The sequence below is a fragment of the Loxodonta africana genome, chromosome 2 (genome assembly GCF_030014295.1).
Source record: "Loxodonta africana isolate mLoxAfr1 chromosome 2, mLoxAfr1.hap2, whole genome shotgun sequence".
In the NCBI taxonomy this organism is placed as follows: Eukaryota; Metazoa; Chordata; class Mammalia; order Proboscidea; family Elephantidae; genus Loxodonta; species Loxodonta africana.
Window position 1 is genome coordinate 69,782,175 of NC_087343.1, and position 15,677 is coordinate 69,797,851.

Consider the following 15,677-nt stretch of genomic DNA (forward strand, 5'->3'; position numbering starts at 1 on the left):
CCTGCCAGTTTATTCCTAGATTTCATAAAGTTTCTTTTATAACAGAACAGGTGCAAAGTTAAATGCAACATCAACTCTCAGTTAATTGGCTTTGGAAGGTTTTACTTTAAAGCCTAAGGGTTGTATTAAATAAGAGGAGGGATTGGGAATGTTGTGGTGGAAAGGAAATGGTTTGAACAGTGGAAAATGAGAGCACATCCAGAAAGGTAGGGTAGGAAATTACCATGATTGCTGTACCTTGCAAAGACTCATTCATTCCCTAAAGAAAGGGCAATTTCCTAAAACAAGAGGGGAAGGTCTTCTCTGAATAGAATCATAACTCCCAAAGGTAAAATCATATTTTGTTATCCGTTTTTATAAATAATTGAGTTAAAAGAGAGGTCATATACCTCTTATGGTTGGTATACCTCTTATGTTCTGACTGGTAGCTCTAATTTAAATTTGCTTGAGTATATAACCATTTATTAATTTTAACTTTCTAAAAAAAAAAAAAACCCATTGCCATCAAGTTGATTCCGACTCATAGCGACCCTGTAGGACAGAGTAGAACTGCCCCATAGGGTTTCCAAGGCTGTAAATCTTTAGAAGCAGACTGCCACATCTTTTTCCCATGAAGTGGCTGATGGGTTCAAACTGCTGACCTTTCAGTTAGCAGCTGAGTACTTTAACCAATGTACCACCAGGGCTCCTGTAAGTACCACAGAAACTTTAAAAAATTAGAAGGACGTGCTTCAGAAAGTCTGTTTAGCACAGTCTCAGTTAGCTTTAAAACCATTAATTAGGTGTTTATAAATAATCAGACAGGTAAAGAAAGAAGCATGTAAATCAACTGAGCTACAAAAAAGCTTATAGGCATGCCCAAAGTCAGTGACCACACTAAGCAAAATTATGAAATTAATTGGTATTTTACCACTTCTTTCATTTCCTCCTGTAATGTCCCTCTCTACTTCCCTACCCCAGATATTTATACCTAAATCTTATTAACCTTTGCATTCAACTAATAGCCAACCAATACCAGAGATGGGTGTTACTTAGTAATACTCCCAGAGGTATTTGCATCTGGATGCAAAATTTTTTGAAGGTGAAATAATTTTAATCACTTTCAAAGGCACTAGTACTCAACTTTGGTGCACATTAGAATTACCTAGGAAGCCTTGAGTCAGAATCGACTTGACAGCAATGGATTTGTTTTTTTCTTTTTTTTAAGGGAGTTTTTAAAAACCTGATGCCCAGGCCACACCACTAGCCAATTAAATCAGAATCTCTGGAAGTGGGATTCAAGTATCAAATTGTTTAAAACTTTCCTGGTGACTCCAATGTGCAGCCACGGTTGTGAAGTCCTCTCTAGGTAAAGTATTTGGGATAATGAAATTTCAGGCTGGTAAAAGATATTTTTGAGTAGGAGTTTATCATGTTGATCTATGCAGGTTACCAACTGGTGAAAAAGCTCTCTTCAAGGTAAAAGACCATTTTTATTATGAGAGAAAATGCTACATTAAAAAGGTCAGTAGAGATTTAATTTCTAGGTCTTGATTTCAGCCAGTTACTTCATTTAAGTTCTATCAAACAGAAATGATAAAAGTAATGCTTATCTTTTGAGCTATTGAGATCAACTGAAATAGGGTAATAGAAAATGTTTTATGAACTGTCCAGTTTTTATTATTGTATACCTGAGTAGTAGAACACCTGTCATTAAAAAAAACTACTTGTAATATGGAATATGGCTTACTACCTAAAAGACTTGTCACTTTATTTTAACAGGCATTTACTTTAAGAAATCTAAGTATCTAGCCTACTGTTTCTCAAAGTGTGGTTCCTGGACCAGTGGCATCAGCATCACCTGGAAGCTTGTTAGAGATGCAAATTCTTGGATCCTATCTCCAAAAACCCATTGCCACTGAGTTGATTCTGACTCATAGCGACCCTATAGAACAGATCAGAACTGTCCCATAGAGTTTCCAAGGAGCAGCTAGTGGATTCAAACCGCCAAACTTTTGGTTAGCAGCTGAGCTTTTTAACCACTGTGCCCTGGGCCTTTGCATCCTATCCCAGATCTATTGAATCAGAAACTGGGGGTAGAGCCCAGAAATCTGTGTTTTCATAAGCCCTCCAGGTGATTCTGAACATGCTAGAATTTGAGAACCACCCTTTGAGTCAAACACCAGTAAGAGAGTATGACTAACTAAAATGAAAGTATGAATACGTATTTGTTATTTGGAACTTCTAAAGTCACAATGCAAGGCATACAGGCATAAATTACTAACTTAAAAACAAAAATAAACTCCTACATCTTTATATTTTAAAATAATTTTTGCCACCTAGCCAAACTTTATCAATTAACAAATTATGACAATCACTAATCCAATGATAGTAGATGAATCTGAGAGTTAGATAAATTTACAGAGTATACAATACTTTGGGTAAGGAATAAAGAAGCAAAACTCCAGTAGGAGTGACAATGGTTCTGAAAATAGTCATGTTTTAATTCATTGGGGTTGGGTTTCTGTCATAGGAAGAGTCACAACTGTATCTTAAAAACCACATTTATCCTGAAGACAACACCCCATAGCATCTCAATGCTCCTAATCAGGCTAAGGAAATGTTTCATCACTGACTCAGAGAAAAGACCATCATTTGGACTGAATCACCAGCAATGCTTCCTGCAGCATTAAATTTTTCATTTTGGGTCTGCTAAACAACAGAAAAACATCTCAAATTTTCTTATCTTAAAAGATCTCATAAGAGAAATCTATTAGCATTGCTCCCAAACTCAACCAAAGTCCAAATATTCTGCCAATAATAAAACATGTACGGGATGGTAACAGGTGCAGTCTGAGACTGAAATTGCATGTTCTTTGAGAGCTTTCTTGTCTTCTCTTTTTAAAAAATTTGACAGCCTAAAGACACCCAACAAATCCCTGGGGAGATGAAAGTGGAATATCCTAGTTAAAGATTGATTTTAGTATTCACCTTTAGTTCCTGAGTGAAAACTAGGTAGAAATAGATGACTAAAAACGACTTTTTCCTGAAAGGTTTCTTAACTGTAGATGAAGTTCTATTTACCATTGCCTAACATCTGCTGTTGTTGTGTGCCATCAAGTCGATTCCAATTCATAGCGACCCTGTATGACAGAGTAGAACTGTCCCATAGGGTTTCCTAGGTGTAATCTTTACGGGAGCAGATCGCCAGGTCTTTTCTCCCACAGAGCGACTGGTGGGTTTGAATCTCTGACCTTTTAGTTAGCAGCCAAGTGTTTAACCATTGCGCCACAAGCCCTGGTGACACAGTGGTTAAGCACTTGGCTGCTAACCGAAAGGTTGATGGTTTGAACCCACAATCCGCTCCAAGGGAGAAAGATGTGGCAGTCTATTTCCATAAACTAAGGTGGGGCCCAAAATGTGCATTTCTAAATAAGTTCCCTGGTGATGCTGATGCTACTGGTCCAGGGACCACACATTCAGAACCACTCACTGTGACAAATTCCAGCTTTTCACACCACCCCTGCCAACTTTCAAGCATTACACACCCCTCTTCCAAAGAAGTCAATGGGCTCCATGAATGTTGTCATATCACTCACACCTGAGCATAATTCAGGTTCTCAGAATCACCTCAAATATCTAGGATCAGTAGCTCCAGAATCAAAGAAAGAAGTGTAAATTTCAAACAAGAGGAAATTTTCCTTCCAGGGGCTTTTCTCCTCCTCTGTTTTTCTTTTGGTTTGTTTTTATGTTCTTATTTCTTCATACAAATATTGATGGAAAAAAATAAAACTCATCTAGATTTTTCAGAGTTCTTAACTGTAATAAAATCATAGTTTTTCTTCTAAATTCAGTTCTCATGGTAGCTTTTGCCTTTTTTGTTGGACTATCTCCTTTCTGAACAATAGAATCATGGGGTTAGAAGGAACACTGAGAATTCACTTAATCCCTCCTTGGCTTCAGACAAGACTGTGTCTAAACCATCCCCAAATATAGCAATTTTCACTACAGAGAAGAACAGGCACTAAGAATTTCCCATTCAACATTCTGTCACATAGTTGAAGACACGAATAGTCTTTCCTCAACCTCTTCTTATCCATGCTAATCTACCTCAGAATTTAGACTTTCCTCAACATTAAACTATTTTGGCTATTCTTTATTAAGTTTATCCCACTTCACCTCAGGGCTGAATTATATATGCACTATTATAACGAAGATTTCTTTTGGTACATGGAAAGGGGTAAAGTTAACTTAGAGACTGAATAAAAATGAATTTAGTTGAAATTAAGAAAGATCAATATGTAAATGTCACTAAGATATAATACAATGGCATTCACTTGAACAATTAATTCCAAGTATCCTTTATTTTACTAAAAGGATTGGTAATGTCCTACAGTTTTTTTTTAAAGTTTACGTTGTAAATCACCAACCATTTCACACATAAAATGGATGGGAATTAGAAATCTTTTAAAATATGTAATTATACCTAACTATAGTTCATGATACTTCACACAAGAGAACACATTAATATATTATTATTCATTTGCTTTTTTGTTTATTCATTTAGTGTTTACTGTCAAAGTTGGAATTGTAGTTAATCAATGATTTAATTCTATATGAGCCTAAAAATACTGAATCTATTATATCATGATCATTTATGTGAAAATAATTTCTTGGACTCAAGTCTTAAGAATAAGAAGTGTTTAGAGATTCAATGAGAACAGGTCAAGGAAGGATGAAGCCTATGTGAAACCATATGCTTCTGAGCAGTTTAGCAAGGGAAAATAGATAATATATCAGAGTATGGGGTAAAATGGGATAATTCACTTTTTAATAATTCAAAATAATTTCAATTTAGCCCATTCTAAATATCACTATTCAAAATATAATCATTGCTTTTGGAATGGTGAGGTGTCTAGTCCAGCCTACGGTTGAAGGACAGGTTTGTGTCCTTGCCTAATGGGATCAAGGTGTACGGTGGAGGCGATGCATTTAGTCTCCAGAGAGAAGGAAGATGCTGCTTGCACAGCACTTCTACTCACCAGTCCATGCAGCAGCAAGGGTGTTGGCTTTGAAGGAAGCCAACTGTCCTGCTCTCCCAGCCAGAGGTAAAGAATTGCATTGGTGGCCACTAGAGGGAGGAGGATTAGGAATAGAGTAAATTGTGGGGAAAAGGCACCCATGAAAAACGCACATGGGACAACCAACACATCACCAACCACCGCCTAGCAGCTACCTCTCTGAGGGACTATAATAGGGTCAGAATACACCATTAACCCAGAGACCCAGACACCAGTAATTATTGTAGTATCCCAGTATAGAGCCCCTTAACTTTGATGGCTGGAGAAGGGAGTTTGAATAGGATTGTGGGAAACACACAAGCACACAAACACACAAGCACACAAACACAAGCACACAAACACAAACATACAAGCACACAAACACACACAAGCACACAAACATACATTTTCACCCCCCATTACAAGAAGTTTCATCTGTGCCGTCTGATTCTTACTCATTTTCTTATTTAAAACTCTTGATGTTCTTTACCAAGAATGTGTTCCCGAAAAGCAAACAGCCCACCTTCAAGACAGTCTTGGGAGAAGCACCAGCAGAGACACTCATTGTGCCAAGATGTATTTTACTAACAAATCTGTACAAATTACACAAGGTTGAAAACAAACGGAATATAATTCAAGCAAAGTTTCTTTTGCTAAATTACAGCTTGAAGCAAACCTGCAAGAAATGTTTTCAATTAGCTTCTTTAGCAAACGCAAAGCATAGCTCAGAATATGTTTTGCTTTCCGTCCTGCCCTTTGGGTGGGCTGCCTAGTGGGTGTCTTACCTCCAGCACAAGTAGCTGAGCAATCTGACCAAGGCTGATGATTCCAAGTAAAGCCAACTTCATTGTCTCCACTGCCAGTTCGAGTGATGGGAACGTTAAACTTATATCTAATTCCCAAATTCTGTTCCTGAAGCAACACCTGCCATTGAAAACAACTGGTGAAGACAATTAAAATACAATGAGCCTTCATTCAGATAGTTATTATTTCTTTTGAAGAAGAATTGTCATAAAGTGAGTCTTACAGGAAATTCAAGATGACTTCTAAAACACATGCACTTATATTGAATTTTCTTCTTACATTTTCATGAATAGATTTTTTGGGGGCTTTTTCTCTGATTTCCCTTATTTGGATATAAAAATACAATTCAAGCAAGCATTGAAAAGATCAAATAGTCATATGGAAGGAGCACTATGGCCTTAATGCTGCCAGATTTTACACTCTTGGGAAAACCATTTTACCTTCATTGACCTTAATTTCACCACTTTGTACAACAGAGATAATAAAGCTTGACCCTTCCTACCTAACAGCACAATTACAAACAATAGAAATGGAATGGCAAAGGCACATTTACCATAACGATGAGATTTTCCAAGGTGGGACCTAGAGCTTCCAAGGATTCTGGTTCATCAGTTGGTCTCTTGTAGTGAAAAGCTGTGCCAGCAATATCAAACTTCCTAGGCCAGTCGATAGTCCAGGCACCATTGATATAGTAATCATCGCCTTCAGATTTTAAAGCTAAAAAATAAAAAGTCACAATCCACCTAAAAATATGAAACTTTATTTACCAGGATGACACTGATTAAATAGCTGCACCGAAATGTACAATGACCACTCATTTCCATTTAGTTAATTTAGAGATAAAATTGTTGACCATTTTCTTAAGTACAAATTAAAAAGATAATTTTCCATATGAATGTCAAGAAGATATTATTTAAGTATTTACAATGCCATTCATAGAAAAGAGTAGAAGGTTTACCTAAAGGAAAATTATGGGGAAAAAAAGGGATAATAGGGGATGAAGGTAGAGTTGAGGAGCAGACTTTCCCTTCTAAAACTTAAAACAATAATTCAATGAGTATGGGGTAGGGAGAACCTGTGGTATTGGCACACAGACAATGGAACACAGACAACAATGGAACCAAATAGAAAGATAAGAAACAGACCCATGTACCTGTGGGAATCTAGTATGTGGCAAAGGAAGCATCTCAAATTAGTAAAAGAAAGATAACAGGAAATGGGGCTGAGACAAATGATTAACCTTTGGGGGGTAAAATACTGATTTTATGTCTCATTCTTTATATATGAATAAATGCCACAATTCCACTCCTAGGTATATCCTCAAAAGAATAGAAAACAGGTACTCAAACAAATACTTGTACACAAATGTTCACAGCAGCCCTATTTATTCACAATAGCCAAAAGGTGGAAAAAACTCAAAGGTCCATTAACAGATGAACAGATAAATCAAATGTTGTATATTCATACAAGGGAATATTATTTAGTCATAAAAAAGAAATGAAATACATGCTACAACTAAAATGAACCTTAAAACCATTGCACTAAATGAAAAAATCCAGACATAAAAGGTCATGTATTATATTCTATTTACAGGGTCGCTATAAGTTGGAATCGACTGGACAACAACAGGTTTGGTTTTTCATTTATATGAAATATTCAGAATAGGAACTCCATAGTACTGGAAAGCGGACTGGTGATTGCCGGGGTGGGGGAAAGAAGGTGGTATCCTTTCAGAGTGATAAAAATATCATGCCCCAGGATGGGAACCATCCCCGAAGACAACCCATCAGACATGAAAGGGACTGGACAGTGGGTAGGAGAGAGATGCTGATGAAAAGCGAGCTAATTATATCAGGCGGACACTTGAGACTGTGTTGGCATCTCCTGCCTGGAGGGGGGATGGGAGGATAGGGAGAGTTGGAAGCTGGCAAAAATGTCACGAATGGAGAGATTGGAAGGGCTGACTCATTAGGGGGAGAGCAAGTGGGTGTACGGAGTAAGATGTATATAAACTTATATGTGACAGTCTGACTTGATTTGTAGACGTTCACTTGAAGCTCAATAAAAGTTAATAAAAAAAAAATGCAAAAAGAAAAAAAAAATCATGCCCACCCTTGGTTCTTTTTTTTTTTTTTTTTAATTGTGCTTTAGTGAAAGTTCACAGTGCAAATTAGTTTCTCATTCAAAAATTTATACACCAATTGTTTTGTGATAGTGGTTGCAGATAAAAGTGTTTTGGAACAACATAGTGAATGTACTAAATGCCACTGAACTATTCACTCTATAATAATTATTTTTGTATGTTATGTGAATTTCACCTCAATTTAAAAAAAAAACAAAAGAGCAAAAATGAAAAAAACACCAGATGGGTAAATATTTCATGGAGAAATAGTTAAATCATAAAACATCAGAAGAAAACATGAGGGAACTTAAAAAAAAATAATTTTGGGGTATAAAATGTTTTTCTAAGCATGACAAGAAAACCAGAAACTAGAAATGATTAATAGATATGCAAGCATAATATTTTTAACCTCTACAGGAAAAAAAAAAATTATATAAAAAGTGTATGTGACAGAAAAAGAGTTATTAGCACTACTATACAAAAGCTTCTATACATAAGTAAGACAGTAATAAACATGTCAATTTACTTTTTTGTTAATATGCAAAAAAAAAAAACAAAAACAGGGCTTTGCACTGGTTCTTTCTGGTTCAATCATGGCCAAGGAAGCGACACCGGAACAGGCCCGAATTTTTAAAATTTGGGTGAACTGGAACAATAACCAGAATGGGAAAAATTATGGGTTGAAGCCCTGCTGGAAACTTAAACTTCCTCTTAGAAAACAATGGCTGCATACACGTTGCATAGCAACCAAATCTCTTGCCTGTCGGATTCTACACCTAGTCAGAAACAGTGGTGCCTGGCTCAGAAGTGGTGGCCGATTGCACCACTGTAAATGTGTGTCATTCTCCCCAGTCCTGGCAATAATCCAATCTCATGCATCAGGCTTCTTAAAGAGCTCACTAAGCCTCTTTTGAGTCTCCCATTCCAGGGCTTTGACCTGTAATTTTTCTCATTCTGGTTATGGTTTCAGATCACCCAAATTTGTCAGCCATGACTGAACCAGTCCAAACTGCTTCAAGGCTTTGCTTCAAAACCTTTCATTCATCAGGCCAAATTAGCAAGCAGCCCAAAAGGACAAAATGGTCATGGTCCAGACAGTTTTGGCTTTCTAGGCCCCTACCACTTGTTCTTAATATTATAGATCATTTTCATCACTTCCACCCCATTAGCCTGGCAAATATATTAAATGTCTTAACTTCAGATATGTTGTAAAGATGCATTTAATTGTCAAAAAATAAATCTACAACAGACACACAAGGAAATGCTCGTGATCACTAGCCATTAGAGAAATGCAAGTCAAAGCCACAATGAGATACCATCTCACCCTGGCATTACTGGCACGAATCAAAAAAAATAGGAAATAACAAATGTTGGAAAGGCTGCAGGAGATTGGAACTCTTATGCTCTGCTGGTGGAAATGCAAAATGATACAACCATTTTGGAAAACAATATAGTGCTTCCTTAGAAAGCTAGAAATAGAAATAACATATGATCCATTAATCCATCTCCTATAAGTATATCCTAAAGAAATAATAGTCATCACATGAATAGACATATACACACCCATGTTCACTGCAGCATCTTTCACAATAGCAAAAAGATGAAAACAAACTAGATGCCCATCAACAGATGACTGGATAAACAAACTGTGGTACATACAAACAATGCAGTATTACGCAACAATAAAGAACAAGGATGAATCTGTGAAGCATCTCATAACATGGATGAATCTGGAGGGCATTATGCTGGATGAAATAAGTCAATCACAAAAGGACAAATATTATATGAGACCACTGCTGTAAAAATTCATGAAAAGGTTTACACACAAAAAGAAACAATCTTTGATGGTTACGAAGGAGGGGAGTGGTGAAGATGGAAAATCACTGAACAGACAATAGATAAGTGGTCACTTTGGTGAAGGGTAAGACAGTACACAGCACTCAGGAAGCCAGCACAACTTGTACAAGGCAAGGTCATGGATGCTCCATAGACACATATGAACTCCCTGAGGGACTGAATTGCTGGGCTGAGGGCTGTGGGGACCATGATCTCAGGGAATATCTAGCTCAATTGGCATAACATAGTTTATACAGAAAATGTTCTACATTCTACTTTGGTGAGTAGCATCTGGGGTCTTAAAAGCCTGTGAGCAGCCATCTAGGATACTCCACTGGTCTCACCCCTTCAGGTGCAAGGAAGAAGGAAGGAAACTGTAGATACAAGGGAAAGATTAGTCCAAAGGACGAATGGACCACATCCACCATGGCCTCCACCTGACTGAATCTAGTACCACTAGATGGTGCCTGGCTACTACCACCGACTGCTGTGACAGGGATCGCAATAGAGGGTCCCGGACAGAGCTGGAGAAAAACGTAGAACAAACTTCTAACTTAAAAAGAAAGACCAGACTTGCTGGCCTGGCAGAGACTGGAGAAATCCTGAGAGTATGGCCTCCGGACACCCTTTCAGCTCAGTAATGAAGTCACTCCTGAGGTTGACCTTCAGCCAAAGATTAGACAGGCCCATAAAATAAAACGAGACTAAAGGGGCACACCAGCCCAGGGGCAAGGATAAGAAGGCAGGAGGGGATAGGAAAGCTGGCAATAGGGAACCCAGGGTTGAACAGGGATAGTGCTGACAAGGGGTTGTTAACCAATGTCATAAAACAATATGTGTGCTAACTGTAATGAGAAACTAGTTCTGTAAAACTTCATCTAAAGTACAATAAATAAATCTAATTAACCGTCTGAGATAGGAACTTGTCAAACAAATTTAAGGATTTAATATTTCTTTGACTTTAAATTTTCAACTGTCACTGGTTTTCTATGTCACTAAAATATCAAAATTACTTAGATTATACAAGGACATCTGAGCTAAGAATAAGGTACCTGTGTAATACGTAATAATAAAAGTAAAATTAAAAACAAAATTCCCAGAAGTTTTGATTTCTCCTTCAGTTTGAGCTCTCATTTTCCATTTTCTGAACTACTAAATGAAGGGATCCTAACTCCCCTTTGCTGTTAGGGATAACTAATCAATGATACCATGATGTAATTTGAAAAAATACCACATATTCGATAAGGACTGGGAAGAACTGGCTAAGAGAGGAGGATGTGGCATTATGGAAAAAGGTAATACTAGAAATCTCATTTTTGTTGTGAGTCTTGATGATGTAAAAGAGAATCAAAATTATGGTGTAAAAATAAAAGAGTCTTCTTAAACAAAGGAAGAGCCTGATGATACAACTGTTGTATCTGGAGAATGCATTCCACATGTACTCTTACTTTCAAAAGCTTTAAGGAAAAAAGGATATTTTTAAAGGGAATGAGAATTCATTCAAGCCTCACTAGGGGTCTCTGGAGGACCCCTAAAGCTGTGTCATGTTATATTACCTGAAGGATCAAATACCAAAGAGAACTTCCACTTCTTCCTATGTTGAAATAACTAGGATTGGGCATGTATTCCCACTGTAAGCAACCAGAAGACTCACAAAATGTATGAATCAGTTATTCTTAGACATTGGACAGGACCGTGCAGGACTGTGATATATCAAAGAAGAGAAACAAAGTGAGCCCTACAATTGCCCTGTTTTCTCCCTGGAGGCACTTTCTGGCAGTGCAGAAAGGTGAAACCCAAGGAGAGCATGGTGATCTTACTGAGTTAAGAACAGAGATTAGACACTGAGAAAACTCAAATAGCTGGAATTTGCAGGACCACAGAACCTTAGTGGAAGGAGAGAATCTGTTGCTGAATGCTAATGTGTGTACACACATGATGTAACTCCATGAAACTTGGCAAAAAAAACTAGTGAGGAGCTGTAAGCACAACAACCCCCTAAGCTAGAAATCACTGTGTTACAGCCACCCAGAGCACTCAGTAGAGTCCCAAGAAGAATCACGCCTTTGTAGGAGGGTTAAGCAAGCTCTAGAATAAAAGCTTTTCTGGACTCACCCAAACAAAGCTCAAAAACAATTTTCAAAAAAACCAAGCTGATCCATAAGTTACTTAACACTCTTTAAAGGAAGAAAACAAAATCTAGGCATTCAACAAATAAATAGTCAAAATATATAACAACCAGTAAAAAATTACTAGAAATGGAAAGAAGCAGGAAAATGTGACCAATACCAAGAGGGAAACCAAGCAAAAGAAACACAACCAGAAATGGCAGAAATGATGTGATTAGCAAAAAAGAACTTTCAAACAAATGTACCCAAGGATTTTAAAGGAGACATATTTATATATAATAAGGAGAAACTGAAAGATACATGCATAGATACACACACATTAACAAACTCACTGGGACAATCATTGGAACTCTTCCTCTCTAACCTGCTCGTAGCACAATGGCTCCCACAAAGAACAGTGGTGAGAAGAGTCATTCTGCTACCAACAAGGTGGTGACCAGAGTGTACACCACCAACATTCACAAGCACATCTATGGAGTGCACCCCTTGGGCAATCAAGGAGATCTGGAAATTTGTCATGAAGGAAATGGGAATGCGAGATGTGTGCATTGACATCGGACTCAACAAAGCTGTCTGGGCCAAAGAAATAAGGAATGTTCCATATCGTATTCATGTACATTTGTTCAGAAAATGTAATGAGGATGAAGATTCACCATTGGTTACCTACGTCACCAGTTTCAAAAACCTACAGTCAGTGTGAATGAAAATTAACAGGTGATTATCAAAATAAAGTTGTTATAAAACTGCCTAAAAAAAAAAAAAAGGACCAACTGGAACTTTTAGAGATGAAAATAACAAAATCTGAAAAAAAAAAATATATGGTCAATTGATCTTTGATGAAGGTAACAGGTAATGCGATAGGGGAAATGATAGCCTTTTCAACAAATGGTGCTATCAAACCAAAAACCAAACCCAGTGCTGTCAAGTCGATAACAACTTATAGCGATCCTATAGGACAGAGTAGAACTGCCCCATAGAGTTTCCAAGGAACGCCTGGCGGATTCAAACTGCCAATCCTTTGGTTAGCAGCCATAGCACGTAACCACTATGCCACCAGGGTTTCCAAACGGTGCTATGGTAATTGAATATTCATATAGAAAAAAATTAACTTCAACTCTTACCTTATACCTTACTTATATAAAAATTAACTCAAAATGGACCATATACCCAAAAAAAAAAATTTTTTTTCTTTCCAAATGTAAAAGTTAAAACAATAAAACTTCTTGAAGAGGCATTGAAGACAATCTTTGCAACTTTAGAGTATGCAAAATTTCTAATACAGGCCACAAAAGCACAAGGTATAAGATAAAAATTATAAATTGTATTTTACCAAAATTAAAAGATACTATTAGGAAAATCAGTAAGCAAGACACAAACTGGGAGAAACTCTTCACAAATGTATATTTGACAAAGACGTGTATCGAGAATATATAAAGAACTCTTACAAATAAATTTTTAAAAATTTAATAGGCAAAATATTTGCTTAGATGCTTCACAAAAAAGATATCTATATGGGTAAAATTTAAGAGACTGACAATAGTTAAGTATTGACAAGGAGATAGAGCAACTGGAACTCTTGTACATTACTGGTGGGAATATAAAATGATATAACTACTTTGGAAAACATTTTAGTAATTTCTCATAAAGTGAAATATGTATTTATCATATAGACCAGCCATTCTACTTTCAGGCTTTAACCCAGGAGAAATGAAAATATATGTCCACACAAAGTTTGTTTATGAATGTTCAAAGAAGTTTTATTCATAATCATCCAAGACTGGAAATGACCCAAATATCCATCGACAGGTAAATGGATAAACGAATTGTGGTGTAGCTACACAATGGAATACTATTTGGAAATTAAAAGGAATGAACTTTGGATACACTCAACGATACAGACAGATCTCAAAAACATTATACTGAGCAATAAAAGCCAGAGTATATACTGTATGATTCCATTTGAAATCATACTGTACATACTGTATGAAATATGAAATTCCAACAGATCAATTGTTTGCCTAAGGCTAGGACTGAGGTTGAGGGGATTTGACTGCAAAGGGAAATGAGAAATTTTTTTTAGAGTCAAAGAAATGTTCTATATAGATATATGTAATTATTAATACTTATTGAATTATATACCTATAATGGACGTATATCATTACATGTAAAATTATACCACAACAAAACTGATTAAAAAAAAAATAATAATAACCAGCACAGTGAAGATTAAGCTATGTGGTATTAACTTGTTTTTAGCATTTACATGTGCACCTTTAAAACTTGGAACTTATTTCATTTTAGCATAAAATATTCTACCTCAAAGTAGTATGCCTTTCCCTTCATGATACTGTGCTGCTTTTCCTCATTAAGTATGAAAATCCAACAAAATATGCTACTTACCAATGTAGTTCTTTGACATGGCAACTTCTCTGACTTCAATGTGAACAGAGCCTCTTGGTATCTGCACCACTTCCATGTAGCCTGGAACACAGAAGATAACCAGCAATAATTAGCATCTACAGCCTTGGTCAGAAAATAAAGATTTAGTAATCATTCAGTAATAATAATTTCCTTATCCTTCCATTCTTTCTTTGACTTTATATTTTATAAATTATGAAAAACTGATAAATTCCCTTTTGGGCTCATGAATACATCTAGAGTATTTTTAGGTTTCTCTAAAGTTATCTCAAGGTATCTTTAACGCCTCACATGTGTAGTATTTGTTCTTTTTTTCCTCCACACATGACCCTCCCATTAATGCCCTGTGGGAATGCATATCTTAAAGAAATGTGGCTAAGTGAAGTTAAGTGGAGAGGAAATAATTTCCTCTCCACTTAACTTCACTTAGCCACATTTAATATTTACAGAAATGAAAGCAATTTGGGAAAAACATAAGCTTGTCTGACTAAATGAAGCAACTTAAAATAAGTGGGGAAAATCAAGTGTTTTGGCTATTCCAAGTACACCAGAGGTGTGAGGAAGAGTTCTCTCTACACACTCACCTCCTCTGGGCAACGAATCATTGAAGAACCCTTCAATGGCATCACATGTGCTTCCATCCCCTCCACAGACTCGACATCTATCTTCCCTAGCATCAGATCCCAAAATATTATCACAACCTACATGCTGAAAACAGAGAAGAATATTCAGTGTGTCAAAAAGAGGAATTCTTGGAACCATAGCTAATCAAATAAATGTAATTTACTTATTTACTTACTTTTCCAGTAAAGGAAATCAAAACAGAAAATACTTTTCCTCTTTCCACTTTTACTTTCACTCCCTTTTAAGTCCTAGCTAATATGTCTCAACACATAAGTTTAAGGAAAAAGGAACTCCAATCCCTCAGGAACATATGCCTATATTTCTAACCTAGACTTTTTCATCTATAGGTATCACCCTTAAATTCTTAAAATAGTGTCATTTGTTAGCAACAAGCTCTTACTTATACTCTCAATCAAGAAATGCAAGAACTAAGAAAAAATGACATAGGTTTCAGATGTGGAGGTCCTATGCAGAGTTATTATAACACCAAGAGTCCTCACTGAGCATTAAGGTTGGCCCTTTTTAAACCACTGGCTCTTTTTAGGATATCCAAGTGTTAGTGTCAAAGATCAGTTGTGGGATTCATGCCCATGTAAATCTTTAGAAATGAATACATTTCTACTAGCTGGATAAAATTTCCATATGCAAAAAGGAGATGTAAGCGTGGAATTTAAAAAGCTGAAACTCTACCTCTCAATTTTGCAT

The 15,677-nt window shown here is 36.6% G+C and overlaps 1 protein-coding gene across 1 annotated transcript in view; it reads right to left on the reverse strand.

Annotated features, from left to right (window-relative positions):
* ADAMTS6 (ADAM metallopeptidase with thrombospondin type 1 motif 6) overlaps nucleotides 1–15,677 on the reverse strand; it is a 285,964-nt gene that overhangs the window by 50,909 nt on the left and 219,378 nt on the right. The window contains exons 17-20 of the mRNA XM_003408062.4: nucleotides 14,933–15,056; nucleotides 14,331–14,411; nucleotides 6,397–6,560; nucleotides 5,825–5,963 (exon numbers count right to left, since the gene is read on the reverse strand). Coding sequence (XP_003408110.1) covers nucleotides 5,825–5,963; nucleotides 6,397–6,560; nucleotides 14,331–14,411; nucleotides 14,933–15,056 — 508 coding nt within the window. The remainder of the gene's footprint in view (nucleotides 1–5,824; nucleotides 5,964–6,396; nucleotides 6,561–14,330; nucleotides 14,412–14,932; nucleotides 15,057–15,677) is intronic.